This window comes from Lutra lutra, chromosome 8 (genome assembly GCF_902655055.1).
Source record: "Lutra lutra chromosome 8, mLutLut1.2, whole genome shotgun sequence".
In the NCBI taxonomy this organism is placed as follows: Eukaryota; Metazoa; Chordata; class Mammalia; order Carnivora; family Mustelidae; genus Lutra; species Lutra lutra.
In genome coordinates, this window is record NC_062285.1 from 50392614 (window position 1) to 50412864 (window position 20251).

At 56.1% G+C, this 20251-nt stretch overlaps 2 protein-coding genes across 5 annotated transcripts; one reads left to right on the forward strand and one right to left on the reverse strand.

The window, feature by feature from the left end:
* The first annotated feature begins 640 nt into the window (after positions 1-640).
* ARHGAP9 (Rho GTPase activating protein 9) lies at positions 641-8499 on the forward strand. 2 transcript variants are annotated; one of them, XM_047742508.1, is made up of 17 exons: positions 641-1369; positions 1672-1895; positions 2841-3065; positions 3242-3355; positions 3546-3650; positions 3889-3950; positions 4083-4173; positions 4375-4470; positions 4615-4713; positions 4969-5110; positions 5206-5313; positions 5642-5740; positions 5921-5998; positions 6142-6195; positions 6449-6583; positions 7508-7613; positions 8206-8499. In XM_047742508.1, the coding sequence occupies exons 1-17, from the start codon at positions 1054-1056 to the stop codon at positions 8375-8377; spliced, it is 2226 nt and encodes a 741-aa protein (XP_047598464.1). In that variant the 5' UTR covers positions 641-1053; the 3' UTR covers positions 8378-8499. The 2 variants fall into 2 exon arrangements, with proteins under 2 accessions (XP_047598464.1, XP_047598465.1); XM_047742509.1 differs by lacking the exons at positions 641-1369; positions 1672-1895 and adding an exon at positions 2628-2737.
* A 140-nt stretch (positions 8500-8639) lies between these two features.
* On the reverse strand, positions 8640-19343 carry GLI1 (GLI family zinc finger 1). Of its 3 annotated transcripts, none has more exons than XM_047742505.1 (14): positions 18972-19343; positions 18608-18737; positions 15774-15897; positions 15450-15542; positions 14964-15159; positions 14575-14719; positions 14144-14233; positions 13922-14059; positions 13433-13582; positions 12613-12777; positions 11907-12137; positions 11418-11570; positions 11018-11285; positions 8640-10605 (listed from the first exon to the last, which is right to left on the reverse strand). In XM_047742505.1, the coding sequence occupies exons 3-14, from the start codon at positions 15868-15870 to the stop codon at positions 8861-8863; spliced, it is 3471 nt and encodes a 1156-aa protein (XP_047598461.1). In that variant the 5' UTR covers positions 15871-15897; positions 18608-18737; positions 18972-19343; the 3' UTR covers positions 8640-8860. The 3 variants fall into 3 exon arrangements, with proteins under 3 accessions (XP_047598461.1, XP_047598462.1, XP_047598463.1); XM_047742506.1 differs by having other exon boundaries at positions 15774-15924; positions 18536-18737; XM_047742507.1 differs by lacking the exon at positions 11418-11570 and having other exon boundaries at positions 18972-19342.
* Between the last annotated feature and the right edge of the window lie 908 nt (positions 19344-20251).

Sequence of the window (20251 nt, forward strand, 5' to 3'; positions counted from 1 at the left end):
CGCTCAGCCAATCTCTGTTAAGAGAATGAATGAAGGGACCCACACAATAAAGTAGGACTCCGTCTCAGAGGCTCTGTACAGAGTATTGTTTCAAGGCCTCTAGGCTCCCAAAACATATCCTGGATTGAGAGGATGGTGGTATTTTCACCTCTTCCTCTAACTTGGAACACCTTTGTGTTTTTCCCAGCCACTTTCTCTTTCTCTCTACTTCGGTCTTATAGTTCTCTGGCTCTGGTTTCTCTGTCTCCGTGTCTCTCAGAGTCTGCACAGGAAGCACGCAGCTTTGGGTCTGAGGCTATTGGGGACGGAAACACTGGTGCCTGTGTACATTTAATAAAGGTCACAAGCTTTTTTTTTTTTTTTTTTTTTAAAGATTTTATTTATTTATTTGACAGACAAAGATCACAAGTAGGCAGAGAGGCAGGCAGAGAGAGATGAGGAAGCAGTCTCCCTGCTGAGCAGAGAGCCCGATGCGGGGCTCGATCCCAGGACCCTGGGATCATGACCTGAGCCGAAGGCAGAGGCTTTAACCCACCGAGCCACCCAGGCGCCCCCACAAGCTTTTTTTTATCTTTGTCATTAATTCCTGTCTCTTTGCCTGCGTATTGTCTCAGACCTGATTCTCTCTCCTCATCTTCCTCTGTTCAGCTCAAAAATCCTACCACTACCTAGGACCCATTCCTCCTGCCCGTGGATTTTGTTGACGGGCCCCAGAAGTTTCTTGGAGGACAATCACCGAGCAAGCCTCTCTCCCCTGATTTCCTGCCCTACTCTCCTCTTAGCTCTGCTGACCACATCCTCTCTCACCTTACTTATATACTTCCTTACCAGTCATATCACTGGGGAGTTCTTAGTCCCCTAAACCTATAGATGACCCCCACTCAGGCTCTCTGCTTTACCCTCTGCTCTCATTCTGAGGTTCCTGTCCTTACGTTTCTCCCTATCTCCCTACGCTGCTCTTAGAACCATGTCTCTCTGCTTGGAAGCAGCCAGTCGCATCCTTTGCTGGATCTCCAACACCCCTTTTTCCCACAGGTGACAGTACTGACTACAATGCTGTCAGGCCGGTGGTGGTCGAGTACCTGGGGGAGCCTTGGGCTGGGGCCCCAAAACACTTCTCGGGGATCCCAGCTCTGTGCCCTCTATGCCTTCACTTACACTGGGGCAGATGGCCGGCAAGTGTCCCTAGCTGAAGGGGACAGGTTTCTACTACTTCGAAAGACCAACTCAGACTGGTGGCTGGCAAGGCGACTGGGAGCACCCCCCACTTCTCGACCCATCTTTGTCCCAGCTGCCTACATGTCAGAGGAATCTATCCCATCCCAGAACCCAACCACCATCGCCCCCAGCCAATCCCTCTGGACACCTGGTGAGTACTCCTTTCCCCTTCGCGCCTCCCTGGCTTCTAGGAATTATTGGAAGGCTCTCTCTCCCTCAAGGCATCTGCTGACCCCCTTCTCTTATTTCCCTCTGATCAGCCTACTCTTCATACCCATCATAGTCATAGTGTCCCCATTGCCTCTCCTTCTACTCTTACACTTTCTAAGTCTCATGAACTTTTGCACAGTCTCCCCTGCTCTTGCCTTCCTTATGAATCCCCAGGATGAGGGATCCAGCCAAGACCACCCCTCTGATCGCCTGCTCCCACTCTTCCCATTTCTCTGTTTCCAGGGCCAAAGGTGTTTCATGGCTCCGCGGAGGAACTGCGCCTGTCTCAGGAACCCCCAGGCAGGACCCAGACCACCTCTAAGCGGCCTCCTCCTCTTCCCCCCAAAATGTGTAGAAGCGTCAGTGTTACCAATTTGAGGCCTACCCTCCTGAAGCCCTTCCAGGAAGGAGCAAGTGGCAGATCCCTCTCTCAGGAAGACTTACTGCCAGAGGCCAGTGCCAACACGGTGAGTCAAAGCCCTTCTGAGTGGAGTAAAGAGTAAACAGTTATTTACTGCTGGGCCCTGTTCTAGGCACAATGGTAAAAAAGGCAGGCAGAATCTCTGCCCTCAAGGGATTCCCATGGGGGTGACAAACACAGGAACTAGTAACTGTTGGTACTGGTAAGTGCTATGGACAAGCATGAATGTAGAGAGTGATGGAGGTAATCTGGGAAAGCATCTCCTAGAAAATGATATGTACTTGATCTGAATGAGGAGGAGGAAGAACTAGCCTGAACCCAACTAAGAAATGAGAAGGAAGTCTAGCTGAGGGGTAGCAAGTAGCAAAGAGCCTGAGGATACACAGAACCTGGCAGATGACAGAGGGACTGAGAGAAAGCCACAGAGCTATGTTTTTCTCTCTTCCTCCTGACTCCAGGCCCAGGGCAGGGCTTTTCCTGTGTCCCATCTTGCTAGCTCAGGTCACCGGCAAGTCCCACTTAGAGATGTAACTCCCTTGCTCTTGAAGACTCAGCTCCTCCCCTCTCTCTTACTTGCTGGTGGGTTAAAATGGCCCCTCCTCTCTCATACTCCCCCAGTAGGGGTCCCTGACTCCCCCTTTTCCTTTTCACTCTGGAGAATGTGAGGGTAGGGCGCTCCCCTCAACACCACCCCCCCACCACACACACAAAAAGCCGGTTCCCCTTTCCTGAGGCCCTGGGGTAGGGGCGGGGTGGGGGAGGAGGGAAGTTGGCAACAGGAAGTGAGGAGGAGAAAAGCAATGACTGAAGGAGAGAGAAAAAAAAGCACCCAGCTAGGGACTGGGGTTTCTTCCCCAGTACCTGGGTCACCCCGGCCAGGAGCTGGGGGTGAGAAAACAGTGGGGGAGAGAGGAGGAGGTGGTTAGGTGAAGAGAAGATTGGGGGGGCACTGACAGAATTAACTACCCTTTTTTTCCCCCTTTCCTGTCAGGCAAGACCCCAGCCCCTCATGTCAGAGCACCCTGTGTACTGCAACTTAGTGGACCTTCGCCGCTGTCCCCGGTCTCCTCCCACAAGCCCTGCATGCCCCCCACTACAGAGGCTGGACTCCTGGGAGCAGCACTTGGACCCTAACTCCGGACGCTGCTTCTACATAAATTCGCTGACCGGCTGCAAGTCTTGGAAGCCTCCGCGCCGCACTCGAGTGCGGGAGATGGTGAGACTTTCCCTCCTGCCTGTTCCTGTGTCCCCTCCACCTCCTCCTTTCCCCTACTGAACCCCAAAGCGGCGTGTTTTCTCTCGGGGCTGCCATCAGAAAATTGTCCAGAAGGGTGTTGAGAGCGGGTTGAGGTGGCAGCTGGCTGTAGCTTTGCTCCTCACCCCACTCCCCAGAACACTGGCTCCATGGAGGGGACGCAGACCCTGAATAGAGACAATGGTGTCCCGCAACCTCAGGCAAAGGGCTCAGAATCTGACAAGGCGACCCCGGAACTGCTTGGCCCCCAGGTGAGATTCCCCTCTCCTCCTAATCACATGCAGGAAAAGCCATCTTTTTACTACTTTATTTTATGCAAGACGTTCATCTGTTACCCATCCCACCCCCTGCCTCTCACCCACATCCGCACCTCTGTCCCCCCTATAGGGGGACTCCGAAGTTGACGTTTTCTCCACCTGTTTCTCCAATCCCCTCCCCCAGGGTTCACCCTACCTCTGCCCCAACACCTTCCAGCTCCACCCCTCAGACCAGCCTTCAGCCTTGCAGCCCTCTCGACCTCTGCCCCAGGTCCTGGACGACCCCCACGTAAGTCACTCACTTCCTTGTGCAGGCCAAGATCCTCACTGCCCCACCCCCCAATTCCTGCTCCTTTAGAAACATCTTCCTCTTTCTGAGTGTTCTCTGGGTATCCTCTCTTTCGCAGCCTACCCCCACCCCAACTGTAAAGGACCTCACTCCTGGGTCATCCCCCCTTGGGAAAGCCATGGCGGCTGTGGGGGGCTCTGGGTGGCTTATAAATAATACCCCTCGCTCCACTCCCCAGGAGGTGGAAAAGTCGGGCCTGCTCAACGTGACCAAGATCGCCCAGGGGGGGCGGAAGCTCAGGTGAGGAGACCGGGGAATACCGCGGGGGGCCTGGGCGGCTGGATTCCGTAGAGCCGAGTGCGGGGAGAGCGCCTGCCCCAGGCGATTCCAACTGACTTTTGCACTACTACCACTGCCCCCTCCGCCCTGCAGGAAGAACTGGAGCTCGTCTTGGGTGGTATTAGCGGGTAACAGCTTGGTGTTCTACCGGGAGCCGCCGCCCACCGCGCCCTCCTCAATCTGGGTGAGTGTGAGGGAGGGGAGGAGGGGGCTTGCCGGAGGGGTTCAGGCCCGACTCCTACGGCCTTAGGCCAACTGTGGGGCGAAGGTGGAGCAGGGGGGAGTAAGGGAAGAAGCACAGCCTCCTGTGTCCTCACGGTTCCCCGGCTGGGAGGGAGGCAACGAAGGGAACAGCGCCATGGCCTCAGTTTCTCCCAATTGCCAGGGACCAGCGGGTAGCCGACCCGAAAGCAGCGTGGACCTGCGCGGAGCAGCCCTGGCCCACGGCCGCCACCTGTCCAGCCGCCGCAACGTCCTGCACGTGAGTGCCTCCCGCGCGTACCCCAAGCTTCACCCGACCCGAAGGTGCACCCGGTTTCCCCGCACCGGTCTCCCACTCCGCCTCCCAGCTTTTTGTGCTTCTCCCCGATGACTCAAGCAAGCCCTGTCTCCGCTGGTCCCTCAGATCCGCACGGTCCCTGGCCACGAGTTCCTGCTGCAATCAGACCAGGAGACCGAGTGGCGAGCCTGGCACCGCGCGCTGCGGGCGGTCATCGAACGCCTGGTGAGATGGGTGGGAGGCGATGGGGCAGAGCCTGGGGAAAGGCTCGGCCCAGGCGGGGTAGAGGGAGTGGGGAAGGAACAGTAGGATTCTGGGGTGGTAGGGGGCAAGGTGGTCGCAGTGTAGACCACCCTGTGGTGGGGCTGGGACGTGGGAACCCAGCAGCGGGCTAGGATCTCCTTGCGTCGAGCTGGGGGTGCAGATTTCTCTTCTCTCTTCCAATCTCCGACTCGGCCCACCTCGCCCTTCCCGGTCTAGGATCGAGAGAACCCCCTGGAACTGCGTCAGTCAGGTTCGGGACCCGCAGAGCTGGAGGAGCTGAGCGGTGGGGAGGACGACGAAGAGGAGTCGGAACCCGTGTCCAAGCCACTGCTGCGGATCGGCGGCCGCCGGAGCTCCAGTGAGGGGCGGGGCTCGGGTGGGCGGGGCCCGGGGGCGCGTTTCCCGGCTCCTTCCCCACCGCAACTCTCGCCCTCATTCCACCTGCTCGTATAGGTCGGTGTCCTGAAGGAACAGAGCAGAACCGCGTTCGGAACAAACTGAAGCGGCTTATCGCAAAGAGACCACCCTTGCAAAGCCTGCAGGAGCGTGGGCTGCTCCGAGGTGAGGTGGGCTGGGCCAGCGGGCCCCCTTCTCCTTCGTACCTGCTGTAGTATTTTGCAAGCACCTTTATGTTCCTGATCTGGGCATTAGCCCACTTCGTGGATGAGAAAACTTCAGTGAGACTCACAGTAGAACTTCCCGGAACTAGATTAGCGGTCTTCTGCTCCTCTACTGCGTAGTCTGGGGGAGAAAGGGTGTACCTCCTGGCGGGGGCCTAGAAAAGGTGGTCGGGAGGGCCAGCCCAACTTTGGGGTGAAAACCTGTGCTGAGAAGACCTTTTATGGGTGAGGCTGCCTTTGGCTTTCCCCCTTACTCTGTGCCTCTCCAGACCAGGTATTCGGCTGCCAGTTGGAATCACTGTGCCAGAGGGAAGGGGACACCGTGCCCAGCTTTGTGCGGCTCTGCATTGCTGCTGTGGATAAGAGAGGTCACTTTTCCAGAGACCCCACAATCTCCTCTTCCAACAGGCCAAGGGGGAGAATTCCCTACCTCCCCCACCCTAGTCTTCCTTCTGCCTTATTCCCCTCCATCCCTGCATCTCTCACCAGTCCTCCCCTTACACAGTTTGGAGCAGGAATCCTTATTTGCTCCCTGCCTTGTTTCCTAGGTCTAGATGTGGATGGCATTTACCGGGTGAGCGGGAACCTGGCAGTGGTCCAGAAGCTTCGCTTCCTGGTGGACAGAGGTGAGAAAGCTTGTGGGCATGTGGTGGGACTTTGAATTTCATGCCTCAGAGCCGTAGGCAGTCTCTTAGGGAGCTGACATAACAGCGAGGTCTGGCTAGAGCTGCATGTCTTAGCTCTTGATACCTTCTCATCCATGTTGCAGAGCGGGCGGTCACCTCCGATGGGAGATACGTGTTCCCAGAACAGCCAGGACAAGGTACTTATGTGGAAGGCCCCTCAGACCCTTAAACCATCTGACATCCTCCCTGCTCCTTCTGGATTCCTCTGTCCTGCTCCTGGGTGGGTTGTCCCCATCCCCACCTCTGCTGCCTTGCCCCACGGTGGGTCTCCTAGGTGTTTCTGTGGTCTGCCTTAACTGGATCTTCTCCCAAACTCCTGACCTCTCAGTCTCTGGATCTTTCTGGCCCTTCATGAGCCCTGAGCCCCTCTGTACCTCCTTCTCTTCCCAGAAGGCCGATTAGATTTGGACAGTGCTGAGTGGGATGATATTCATGTGGTCACTGGTGCTCTGAAGCTTTTTCTCAGGGAGCTACCCCAGCCTCTGGTGCCCCCATTGCTGCTGCCCCATTTTCGTGCTGCCCTTGGTAAGGGATGAGAACTTTGGGCAATACCCTTGGTATGGGGGTGGGGCATGAAGGGTAAAGAATAGAGTTTCCCTTACACCCTTTTATCCCATCCTGAGCACGGAGATGGGAAACAACTTTCACCTCCAGTTATTCTTTTGAGTGTGAATGTTCAGAAGGCTGACTAAAGAAGAATTCTAGAACAGCATTTGGGGGGTTCCTGCCTGGCTCAGTCGGTAGAACATTCAACTCTTGATCTCAGGGTTGTGACTTTGAGCCTCATGTTGGGTGTAGAGATTACTTTAAAATAAAATCTTTTTTTAGGGACGCCTGGGTGGCTCAGTTGGTTAAGCAGCTGCCTTCAGCTCAGGTCATGATCCCAGCGTCCTGGGATCGAGTCCCACATCGGGCTCCTTGCTTGGCAGGGAGCCTGCTTCTCCCTCTGCCTCTGCCTGCCACTCTGTCTACCTGTGCTCACTCTTGCTCCTCTCTCTCTGACAAATAAATAAATAAAATCTTTAAAAAAAAAAACTCTTGAAAAAGAAAAAAATCTTTTTTTAAAAGATTTTATTTATTTAATTATTTAATTATTTGACACAGAGAGAGAGACAGCGAGAGAGGGAATACAAGCAGGGGCGGTGGGAGAGGGAGAAGAAGACTTCCCGCTTAGCAGGGAGCCTGATGCGGGGCTCAACCCCAGGACCCTGGGATCCTGACCTGAGCGGAAGGCAGACGCTTAATGGCTGAGCCATCCAAGCATCCCTTAAAAATAAAACCTAAAAAAAAACAATAATAAAGCTGCAGTTGGGCTCTGTGGGAAAGCAAGCCATGGTACATTAGTGGTGTCTTCCATGGCCGTGGAAAAGAGTAGCAAGTTTACCCACTCTGCCCTAGCACCTTCCCTAGCCTCACCCCCATGCCCTTCCCTTCCCTTTTTCTCTCTAGCACTCTCCGAATCAGAGCAGCGTGTCTCTCAAATACAAGAATTAATAGGCTCAATGCCCAAGCCCAACCGTGACACTCTGCAGTGCCTCCTGGAACATTTATGCAGGTCAGGGAGACTGGATGTCTCTGCATGCGGAGGGAGGGTGGAGTGGGGCATGCGCCGGGGATTGTGTTCAGGTGCAGGGAAGGTAGGGGACACCTACATTTCTCTCCTGTTTAGTGGGCAGAGGGAGGAAACAGGTTACCTCTGGGTAGGACATCAAGTGGGGAAAATGGAGATCAAGAGATTCCCAGGGATGCTGTGAGAGAAATGAGGGCCCCCTCACCGCTCCCTTCCCCAGGCCTCTTTGTCTCCTGTTGGGACCATGCTCATGGCTTATTTGGCTGAACTGGGCCTGGGCAGTGACTTCTGAGAGAGGAAAGCCGTTTGAATTAGAGCCGCCCAACCTGGGAGCCAAGGGGACCCTAGGGGCAGTCTCTGAGGCTGGGAAGAGGCAGGCATCTCCTGGGTTGTCTCTCCCAAGTTGTATCCTGAAGGTTTCTCTGCTGGTCCCATCTTCATGCCCCTTGCAGCTCTCTGCTTGGTTCCCTACAGCCACCACCTCAACACTTTCCCGCTCATCCCTTCGAAGGGTTAGATTTATTTGAAGTGGGGAAGCTGCTGCCTTATAGCCCCTGCTCTTGGTCTTTGCCTACAGGGTGATAGCACACTCCGATAAGAACCGCATGACCCCTCACAACCTGGGAATTGTGTTTGGGCCAACCCTGTTTCGGCCAGAGCAGGAGACATCTGACCCAGCCGCCCATGCCCTCTACCCTGGGCAGCTAGTTCAACTCATGCTCACTGACTTCGCCAGCCTTTTCCCATGACTGGGGCGAGGAAGAAGACAAAAACTTGTTTCCGCTGATCTCTGATGGCTACCCTTTGGTGGGGATGGGAATAGTGGATGTTCTGTTTCGAGGACATCCCATTAAATCCTGTGTCTCCCAGATGACTGTCTCTGTGAGTATGACCTGAGGGGTTGGGATGGGGTGGGGGAACCTCCTAAAAAAGGGAAGTGGGTGGGTTAACCTCTACTTCTCTTCTTGTTCACTGTCACCACCACCGCCCCCCGCCCCGCCCCAAGACAGTAAAGTGTAAAGCCGGATGCTTTCTGAAGCCGTTCCTTTATTATCCAGAAACAGTGTCATTATCAAATTCCTCCCCAGAACATATACAGAAGGTATACAGCCCCAACCCATACCTCCCATCCCTGGGGCATCCCACGGGGCTCTGGCTCCTCCTCCCAGCTTCTCCAAGGGGATGGAAACCCCTTAGGAAATGGATCTGTGGTTGCTGGGATTCCTCACTCTTCAGGCGCTAGAGTTGAGGAATTGTGTCTCCCCAGGCAGGGATCCCAGTAAGATACTCATGTTGCCCACGGCCATGTTGGGGGGCCCAGAGGTAGGCGGGGTGTGTTCAGAGCTGTCCCCCTGATCATGGGAAGGGGGAGGACTCAGCCCCTGGGCCTCATCCAGAATAGCTACAAAGTCCAACTGAGTGTTGTCAAGGTCAAGAGAGTCCAGAGGGTTACACACCTGCCCTTCAGGAGGAGCATACAAGGCAGGACCCCCTCCCAGCCTGCCTACCTCAGGATGACCACAACTGGGGTTGGTGCTCCCTGCCTTGAGGGTCCCATAGCAAGTGGGCAGTGGGGGCAGAAGTCGGGGTGGTGCTGTTGCCCTATGGGGGGCCTTGCTTGCCCCCACTGCAAAATTTTCATGGCAGGGTGGAGGGGCGGGATAGGAGCCCGATTTGTGATTGGGCAAGTTAGGTGCAAAGCCAGGTCCATACGTGGCTATTGGACCCTTGGCAGGGCTGGGGCTAACCTGGGAAGCCCCTAGAAACTTGGGACTCTGGTAGAGAGTTTCCTGGACTGGGGGATCTCCCCTGCCCCCACCCTCCCAGAGCAGTTCCTGTTGAGACTGAACATAATTACACACCAGCTGAGCCTTGAGTTGTCCTGTGGAGTGAGTGGGGGAGTCAAAGTCCAGGTCAGGCCTGGGCTCTGAAGGAAGATATTCAGGGGGTGGCTGGGTGTAGGTACCTGACTGGGGATATTGGGGAGGGGGAGGCTGCGGATAGTGGGAGAACAGAGGCTGTGGGCGAGGAGGCCCGTCACTGGGGTGAGCACTGAGGCAGGGCGCCAGTCCTGTGGAGTCAGAACCCACTGGACACCCTTGTTCGGGCTTGACCTGCACTTGTCCATAATGTTCTAGACGAGGACACTGACTGTAGACTCCAGCTGGAGCCTTGGGGCCTGGGTACAGCCCAGAGTGGGAAGGGAACTCACCCCATGGTTCAGGTGGGTGCTCAGGATAGGAGACCTGCTGGGGACAGGGGTTCAGCCCATAGTTGGTGGGTGGACCAGGCCCAAGAGGCAGGGAGCCTGGACCCCTAGCTCCATACGCTTCAGCTGCTGCCTCCTCAGGTCCCCCATATCCCAAAGTATCAGTAGGTGGGAAGTCCATATAGGGGTTTAGACCATTGCCCATCATGGAGGTCCCACCTTCTGGCTCCTCCTGCAGCTCTCTGGTATCCATGGTGACATTCTCAGTGATGCTGGGGGGCTGTGGTGAGTAGACAGTGGTTGGGAGTTGGGAATCGAAGTTCCGTCCTCCCCCTGCCACAGTGGGGGGCATGTGGACACAACCCAAGCTCTTGAACCGCTGGACTCGAGCTGGGGCAGGGCGGTCAACAGCCCGGGCCGGGTCACTGGCCCTCCGGGTGACCCCTGCGTTGGCATTGTATCCTGGGTATTCAGCTCGGCTTCTCCAGGGAGGTGCAGGAAGGCTCCCCATCCGATCCAGGCTGGGTGCTGCCATTGGGGGGGTACCACCTCCCCTGGCTGAAGCATACCTTGCCCGGAGCAGGTAGTGCTGGGTTGGCGTGAGGCCGGGCAGAGAGGATGCCCCGTTCTCGGGCGGGGATCCAGGTGGGTAAGGGGAGGCCAGGGAGGAGCGGCGGCTGACAGTATAGGCTGAGCTGACGCTGCTGGAGCTGCTGCTGCGGCGGTCAAGAGAAACCGGGGGGCCCAGGCGGCGGGACACAGGGGTGCCTACAGGCGATAGGAAGAAAAAGCAGGGTGGTCAGGGAACCCTCTGAATCTCACCCTGCCTTCCCCATGGGGCGCCCCTGTCCTGGAATCCCAGGGATAGGCTCCTTCACTCTGACCACTCAGTTCTGTCTCCTCCCGTGCCCTTTCTACATCTGTGTCACCAGGGGTTCAGAACTGCTGCCTGTGAACAGTTGTATGCGTTGCACACTGCACAACCCTAAGAAGCAGAATTCATGTTATACTTTGTATAGCACAGTTACCTGATAGGTGGAAGGCAAGTGTCTGAGGAAGGGGGGTCTTTCTCTAATTGTACAAAGGTGCTGTAGGCAACCCTTAGGAGGGAAGTCCTCCTTCCAACTTCAGAGAAGGTCCAGATCTCAGCCCAACAACTACCCCCACACCCAGGTCTCACCAGTATGGGTCAGGCTGGGCAGTTTGAGGCCCCGGGGCCCTATCGGCCGAAGTTGATGTAGCTGGTCCAGTCTGAGGTTCTCAAGGCGGCGAAGAGTGGACAGACCAGTGCCAGCAATGCAAGGCCCCTCATCCAAGCTGGACAGGTCCTCAGTGCTGCCCCCTGCATTTCCAGTCATTTCCACACCACTATCTGTGTTGGCTGCACTGCCGGCTGGGGAGTGGTCGCTGCTGCAAGACGACTGGGCCCCAGGGCTGGGCTGTGGCTTCTGGTAGTGAAGGGTTGGGGGTTGGAAAATGAGGGCTGAGGGCAGCCCCTCCCCACTGCCCCACAGTTCCCTGAACTGGTGAGTGGCTCAAGCCTGTGTCCCAATGACTGCTGGGACCAAGGGGAAGCTTACAGGTGTAGGGAGGGATGAGCAGGTGCAGGTCAGGGGCAAACTGGAGCGATGTTGAAGAGAAGGGCCTAGGCTGGAGCACAGACTGCCTGGGCTCAAATTCTCACCCAGTCCTGTGACCTTGGACCATTTGTCTATATGCCTGAGTTTCATCATCTGAAAATGTGGAGAGTAAGTTCCTTTTTCACGAACTTGTTGTGAGGAGTATATGAAATTATAATCATGCAGTATAATCATACTACGTGTGAATTGTACATGTAAACTATACATAAATTAGGATAATACACTAAGGCCCATATATGAGTTTGTTGAACCAGTTCAGTTATTAATTATACTAGAATCTCTCCATTTGGGGTAACCCAAGGAGCACCACTGGGATAAGAGACTGGAGGACTGACCACAGAGGAGGACCCGGAAGAATATGGAGGGGACTGGAAGGATGAAGGCGGGGCAGGCGGGGCACGGAGGCAGGAGTTGCCTGGGTCAGCTCACCACAGCGCCCTCCGGCACAGTCAGTCTGCTCTCCTCTCTGACAGGGCCTCCATCCCGCTCCCTCTTGGGCTCCACTGTGGACAGGGACGGTGCCCTGGGCAGGGGGCCATCTCCTCGGTGGCGCTTGGTCACATGGGCATCAGGACCGTGCACTGTCTTGACGTGTTTCCGGAGCGAGCTGGGATCTGTGTAGCGTTTGGTGCAGCCCGGGAGCTTACACACATACGGCTTCTGTTGGGTGGACAGTGAAGACACCAGGCAAAGGAATCAGAGCAGGAGAGTGCAGAAGGAACGGGAAGAAGACGTGGCATCTGTTGGGTATGAGGGGGCAGGGAGGAACACACAGCACCCAGGGAATTAAGGAGAGAGTGGGGCCCTTGGAGTAAAAAATGAGAGGATCAAGGGAAAGATTAGGTAAACTGACAGCCCAGGTCTGTGACGCCTCATAAAGTCAGGGGTTAAGGGACCGCGGGTCCCCTCCAGGTCAAATGGGTCTATTTAGGTCAGTCCTTTGGCTGGTTCAAGGTAGGGAGTGCGGTGTTTACATGGAGGTTCATGGTTTCAGAAAGCCCTTATCCGGGTGAGTTTGGTTGGGGGCAGGGACTCACCTCTGTGGAGTGGGTGCTGGGCTAAGGGATTTCTTATGGGGGAATCTCCCCAGTAGCTGGCTTCTCAAGTGGGGAGGGTCTCTTAGGTGGGGATTCACCTCATTGGAGTGGGTCCGATTCTGGTGCTTGGCTCGGTCACTGGCATTGCTGAAGGCTTTACTGCAGCCCTCGTGCTCACACATGTACGGCTTCTCACCCGTGTGTGATCGCAGGTGCGTCTTCAGATTTTCGAGGCGTGAGTATGACTTCCGGCACCCCTCAAACTAGGGGATGTTGGGGTCAAAAGAGAGTTCTCAGACAGAAGGACAGGGAGATTAGAACTGTAAATCTCAAAAGGGACCTATAGCAGAGACTGTAACTCAGGATGGGAGAGCAAGTCCCAAAATTCAGGGACAAGGGCAGGCAAGAGCTGAGCAAACCGAAAGCCAGAGGAGGTGTGGCAGCAAGCATCTCCCCATCAAGCCAGAGCAGATCTCCCTGCATGGGGATCTTAGACTGGCTCAGGATGGGGTCAGTCTGGGAGTGTCTAATGTCCTTGACACCAAGCTTCTCCATTAGGTCAAGTAGCAGATGCAGTGTCTAGGGCCCAGAGTACTTTTGGGTGCCCACAGACTCTGGGATTGTGACCTGAGCCTGAGCCAAAGGCAGACGCTTAACCAACTGAGCCACCCAGGCATCCCAGAAATATCTTAATTTCTTTTAAAAGCAAGGGAAAAATAGCTTTTTGGGCCAAGAAAATGTCCTAATATACCACATCAATATCTTCATCTTTATACTAACCCAGTCATAAGATAGTTTTAAAATATTTGTTTATGGTGGCAAAAGTGCCTAGGATCCATGAAAGTCATGAGCTCTGCCTTGACTGTGGGGAACCCCGGTTTAGGGAGGGACCCTGGGCTTGGGAAGCGGGCGCCTCACCGTGCACTTGTGTGGCTTCTCGCCCGTGTGTCTGCGCATGTGGACCACCAGCATATACTGGGCTTTGAAGGGCCTCAGCTCCCTGGAGCAGCCCCCCCAATGACACACGAACTCCTTCCGCTCCCCATGGATGTGCTCACTGTTGATGTGCTGAAGGAGGAGACACAGAGGCTCTCTGAGGTTCCCTTCTGCCCCCAAGTCCCAAACCAGACCTTCCCTGGACCTCTCTGCCACCCGCCGCCCCCTCCAGATTCTTCCAAGTCTCCACCTCATGGGGGAAGAGGCGGCAGAAATACCATCACAGCCTGCCCCCCTGTTTTCCCGTGTTTCTAAAACAGAGCTAGCTCCCGAGTTTCTACCAACCCAACTGGCCACTCAGCCTCTGACTTTGGTATTCTGGGACTTCCTGCTCTTAGCCTCACTCCGCAGTGTCCCACCAGAATGTCCTACAAGATCCAGCCAGCATTCCTGTTACCCCCTAGGGCTCACGTGCACCAGCTGCTCCTGGGAGTCAAATTCTTGGCTGCAGCCATCCCAGCGGCAGTCAGTCTCATACACAGATTCAGGCTCTGGCTTCTCCTCTCTCTCCAGGTCCTCCCGCCCATCCAACATCCCCAGCAGGGGATCCTACGACAGAAGAGGCAGTCCTAGGGTCACTGGGGTGAGCTTTTGTTTAGTTCAGGTTTCAGAGTTAAAGTCACCCCCCCTTACCTGTGTGCCTGTGGAGTTGGGGCTGGATATATCACCCTCCAAGGGCTCCTCTGGGCACTTGCTAACCAGCAGGTCCAGCTCAGACTTCAGCTTCCCCAAGGGAAGAGGTGAGGGTGATGAAGGTAGAAGTGGGCAGAAGAAAGAGAGAGCCCAGCCAGGTCTTCCTGCCCCGAGTGCCCCCACCCAAGCAGCTGGAACCCCTGGGTTTGGAAGAGACTTCCTCCTCAGACTGCACTGGGATGGGCAAAAGGCGGGATCTCATTTGGAAGAGTCTGATTCAAACCCCAAGGAGTGAACCCCAGCAACCATACCCCTTTATGTTTCTGCTGCTGAAAACTTTTAGATCCCCTGTCCTTTCCTCACCTTTCCCCATAAAATCCACCACCCGCCCTGAGCTGAGGGAAATTGGGGGGCAGCAGGAGGACTCTCACCTGGCAAGTTGGGAGGGGTCCCCGGGACTGAGGATGTGGCATCATCCCACCTTGAGTGGGGTCATGGGGACCACAGGGCTGGCCCCCGAAGGAAGGTGAAGTCCCTTTTTGGTGATTCATCTGGGGTGGGAATCCCAGAGATGGGCTGAGGAGGAGGAGGAGAGGCAGTTACATAGGACTATTATCTCAAAGAATTCCAGGAGTCCTTGGGCTATTTTGGAGTGTTTCTGGAAGATGGTATGGGATGTGGTTGAGGCAGGCCCAGGAAACCACCAAAGGGGCTTTCAACACCTTTGAAATGATAAGGATTGGGATAGGGTCAGGTGCTTTGGAGGGCTTGAGGCTTTTAATGGGGTTTGGTCAGGTCTTTAGCCCAAGGCTCTCTGCACCTCATGGTGCCGATGGAGAGGTGCCCGTAGGAGCCCCCGGGAGATGCACAGCGTGAGTTGATGAAGGCCACAAGGGAACTGGGTGAGGTGCGGATGACTGTCTGCAGGTCCAGGCTGGCATCTGACAGAGGTGAGATGGAGAGGGCCCGCTTCTTGGTCAACTTGACTGCACTTCGGGGAGGAGGGAAGAGTGGGGCTGGGGCAGGAAACAGGGGAGATAGCTATGGTAAATGGGGCCTGTCTCCATACACCCAACCCATGGGTCCTGATTCTCAACAACAAAAAAAATGACACTTGATTCTGCTTTGCCCTACCGACCCCATCTGTGACCTCCTGATAGTGCTCTGACCCCTTGCTCCAGTCTCCAAACATTTCCTCTTCAAAGTTAGATCCCCTGCCTTCCCCCCCTCTCCCCCAACACAACTTTCTCTTTTAGAGCAAGTTCCAGAAGGGCAAGAAGGGAAGAAATGTTGCCTGAGGCCTCACCCTCAGTGCAGCTGTTGGTCTCTCTGGCTGGCCCGTAACTGTGGGGGCCAGACATGAGGTTGGCCTGGTGGCAGAAGGGCAGACCAGGCAGTCCTAGAAAAGAAGGATAGCCAGAATGGGGAATGGGAATGAGGGACACATAAGGCCAAACCTTGAACCACCGAGAGAGGCCCGACCCCATTTTCCAACCCTATAAGACATAGAACCTCAAATCTTCTTGTGGACTAGAGACTGGCATGGGGTAGGAGATAGAAGAGGGATTCCCTGGGGCTAGTTGAGACAGCTGCCAGTCCTCAAGGCCTGGAGATTGGTATTTGCACTGACCTTCTGTCCCCATGTTGGGGGCCTGACTGGGGAGGGGCCGGAGACAGCAGGGCTCGCCATAGCTACTGACCGGAGGTGGGGTCATCGAGTTGAACATGGTGTCTCAGAGGAGAGTGTGGGGACTCTGCAGGAGGGAAATAAGATGAGATAACTAATTCAGGTATAGAACCTCAAAGACATCTGCCATGGGAAATCAAAGTGAAGTGAGCATCACTCAGCCAGAGTGAGGGAAAGGAGAGTCCCAAAGAGGCAGAGGCTGTTTCCAGGATCTTTGTGGGAATTGAGTGGGTTCTTTGCCTGAGTGGTCTAAGCGCCTCTGTGTGTGTGTGTGTGTGTGTGTGTGTGTGTTTAGGGGGGAGTGTTATGGACTAATTGAGCCAGTATGAGCCTCAAGTGATTTTATACCATGGCCCTCCATTTCTTCTGGCTTTGACCATGGGCCAGCTTTGAGGGGTAGGATGGGGGAACTCATGATGAGCCCCTTTGCCTTCATTTGTTTCTGCCCAGCGACAGGACCTCTACAATCTCTCCAGTATCCAGCAGAGGGAGCTCTCGTCACAGCCCAGAAGGAGAGGCTGGTGGGGCCAGGAGCTAGCACAGATGATCTTTTTCTAACGCAGAAAACTGTGTATGAAATGGGATAAGGTTTCTGAGGTGAGCCTCCCCGGTTTGTTGAGTACAAAGAGTGGAAACTGGTGTTATCCTGGGGTAGTTTGAATCTGGGCGCCCACCTTAGTTGGTCTGTTTTGGGGGAGCAGGAAAGGACTGTAAGAGAAGGCTTTGTGAGAATGAAAAAACAAAGTTATCATCCATCAGAGAAGAGGTGAGGGAGAGGGTTCTGCCGTCCGCTTTCCTCCTCAAACTCCAGTTTTTGTTCCACCCCGGGTTTTCTGGTCTCCCGAGACTGAGGGTGGGGTGGGGCGGGGTAGGGTGGAGAACGACCGGGAGCGGGCCGGCCCGCGCGGTGGGTGATCCCGGGATGCTGGGATTTAGGGTGAGGGCGGGGTAAGATGGGGAGAGGAACCCGGACCCCATGACCCAGCCCAAGCCCCGCAGCCTGGATTGTACCCTTCCTAACTCCTCCTTTCCCAGCGGAGAGCTGGATCCCGCATCCAAGACCTCCCAACTCGACCTTGGCACTTTGTGTGTGTGGGGGGGGGCACAGCTGGCTGGCAGCTGGATGCGGGGGACACTTCTCCCTCCTCCTTCCTCTATGACTCACCCAGGGGAAAGAGGCAGGGGCTCGCAAACGACCCCCCAAACACTAAAGAAACCCCCAAACGTGCCTACTCAGTCATCTTCCTATGCCGCTGCCCAGCCGCAGGAGAGCCGCGATGTAAATGGGGCGACATCCCTCCTCGCCCACGCGTGCCACAGCCCACCCACGTTTCCCCGTCACACTAGTGACAGGAAAATTTCGCCAACTTTTCCAGCTTCAGTTAAGTTTTTCTGGGGTGTGGATGAGAGCGCAAGATGGGGCAGGGAGCCCTAGGGTTGCCCTGCTGGAGCCCTGAATCATCTTCTGTGTCTCCCTATTTTCCAGAGTCCCCCTCGCACCCCCGCTCCCCAACTCCCAGGAGTAGGCCCCGCCCCCTTCTCCCGGTCCCGCCTTTCCCGCCCCCGTGCCTCCTCGGCCCACCCAAGTCGCCGCCGCAGGCTCTGGCTGCAGACGGCTCCGCTTCCCCCGCCCGCCCCGGGAGCCCAGTCGAGCGAGCCGCGGTGGAGGGAGGGGTGGGTAGTTGAGAGGCGGGACACATTCTTCCCTCCTCCCCTCAGTGCATCCAGAAAGCTGGCAGTGGCGCCCGGGGGGCGGGGGGCACTGTTGAAGCGTAGGGGTGCCCATGGCGGGGTGGAAAAGAAAGAAGAATCCAGAAACTATAGGGACAGAAAGTGGCTGGGTAAATAAAATAAGGTGTGTATGGCCAGAGAGAGGGGTCAGGACACCTTAAGTTCCTGATTATCACAGCTGGCTTCCCAAGGGTTAACCCCTCCAGACCCCCGGGAACCCCTCAGTGACGTCAAGGGCGGGGTCTGTATCGCCTGGTTGGGGATTCCGGAGAGATAATTGGGGGGGGGTGTCTCTGGACCCCGCCTCCATAGGGAAAACCACCCTAATTCCGGCCCTTACAACTCCCCCGGGAAATTGCCCTGCCTTCTCCTTCCACTGGACAGTAAAGATCTATCCTATGAAGACCCCAGTTCTCCAGCCCCGAAAACCTTAAGTCCCCAGTCACTCTGGGATCCCCTTTCCCTAATCCTGTCCCCGAAGCTAGCTGCCCAGGGCGGATTGTTTCGGGGTCACCGGGCCTGAAAGAGGCTTCAGAGCGGGGAGCAAGGGCAGGCAGGGTGGTCTGAGCCAGAGGAGGGGCCTCGGCCCTCCGCTCCCGTTGGGGAGGGGGTTCCAACGGGGATACACAGGCAGGCAGTGGCCAGTGGTCCCGCCCAATCCCAGTAGGGGTCTCCCTGCGGCTGGCCCAGCTGTCCTGGTGGTCCTGAGGTCAGAGGGTCAAGACAAGGTCTCCGCTCCTCCTAAGCACCCTGACCACAGTCCTTGGGGACTCAGGAGTCCAGATTCCTTGAGGAGTCTTTCTAGGGCCTAAAGGAGACGCTGGTCCCTCCAGCCCCCTTCCTTATCCAGAAGACACTCCTTTCCCCGAGAACACATGCACCGGCAAGCTCATCTGTCACAAGACAGGTCAGGGGTTCAAGACTGCCCGTCCCCCACCAGTTTGTCGCCTCACACACACCCATCTCCACCCCACCTAGGGCTCTCTCCTTAGCTGTTCCCTCCTTGCAGAAACACTGACGTCTTCCTCCCGGCGCTCAGGACACACCTGGAGCTCCCTCTCTACCACGCAGACCTCCAGCTAGCAGTCCCTCCAGCCTCTTCATCCCAAACTCATGAAAGTGAGATGTTTCTAATAGATGGAAGAGGCGGAGACAGACAAAGAGATCCACGGTTGCCTGAGACAGAAACACAGAGACTGTCAGAGGAAAAAAAAGATACAGAGAAAGGGAAATACAAATGAAAAAATTCTTCAAACTTTCTATATTTCTCGCAGGCTCTCCCAACCCCCTCTTTGCCTCTGTGCCCCAGGTCTCCCTCTTGGCTGGGCAGAGTCCCTCGCCTGCAGGGCATCCCCTCGGGCCCCCTCCCCCACTGCTCCCAGGTGGTCCCCCGCCGGCCCCCCTTCTCACCTCCTTCTGGGCGCAGGGCTCGGGATGCGCGGTCCAGGGCTAGAGTCTGGGCTGGGGGGTGTGCGGTGGGGAGGGGGGCGGACAGGGCCGCGGCAGCGCAGCCTCAGTGCCACCCCCACCCCCCACTAACCTGGCCGCCAGCCCTCCCGCCGGCCCAGCCCGCCGGGCCGCGAGCCGGGACCACCCGCGAGAAGCGCAAACTTTTTTTTCCCTTTTGCAAAAACTTTTTCTCGCTCAAGCAGCTGGCGCGCCGCCGCTCTTCCCGCTCGCCTCTCACCTCCCTTCTACTTCCCTCCCTCTTGCGGTTCTGGAGGATGAGGCGGGGTAGCTAAAAGCAAGAGAGGGGGTGCCGGGCTTATTGCACCCCCAGGACCCCCAGGATCCTCCCCCTCCCTTGAGGGACCCTATACTGCCTCCCCCCCCCCCCGCGACACGCTGCTGGTGGTGGGCAATAAATCCCGGCATGGATCCTTGGATCGGCTGCCCAAGAAGAGGGCCCCCCCCACCCTACCCCCAACCCCCAAGCTAGGAAAAAACTTTAAAAATATATTGGGAGGTGGGGGGCGACGACGAAGTTCATCCGAGAAAGATATTATTGGAGGTAGCGTCGTCGACTTTGGTTGGGGCTCTCTGAGCATTCCGCCATCCTGTAGTGTATCACTGCTGGCCTCACTCTTTCAGTGGAACATGAAGGGGTTTGGACAGATTTGGGGTTTGGTGCAAAGAAGACTGGAACAGAGTTGGCTTAGAAGTGAAGGGTCTATAGAGCATACAAGAGAGGAGCCGTGGCTGAGGCTCTAGGTGCAGAGTATGCGGTTCACAAGGTTACTAAGGAACCTTGGCACGCGACCGAAAAGAAGCACTGTTCCGCGGAGAAACCCCGCTCTCCTTCATCTGGAAGTTCTGGAGACTGCGGGCACCTCCGCACCTCGGTGCCGCCCGCTGTCTGCAATTCCAGGCTGTCTGCTCCCTCTGCTGGCCGTTCTGGCACATGACACGCTCGGAGTCTACCAGAGAAGACCCTAGGAGCTGAAGTAGGAGGCTTTACGGGTGACCCCACCAAAGCCCAGTTAGGAGCCCAGGGAGGGGGTTGCATGAGCCCAAAGAAACGGAAAGGCACACTAGAAGAGGCTGCTAGTACTGAACGGTAGTGTCTGAGAGGGGAGTTCCTTGCTTCTTCGGATTTGTGGATGCAGGGGAAGGGGCAGCTATTTCAGTCCATTTGATCTTTATGAGAAAGGGGAGAAAACATGGTGAGGAAAAGGAGTCCCCTCCTTTCC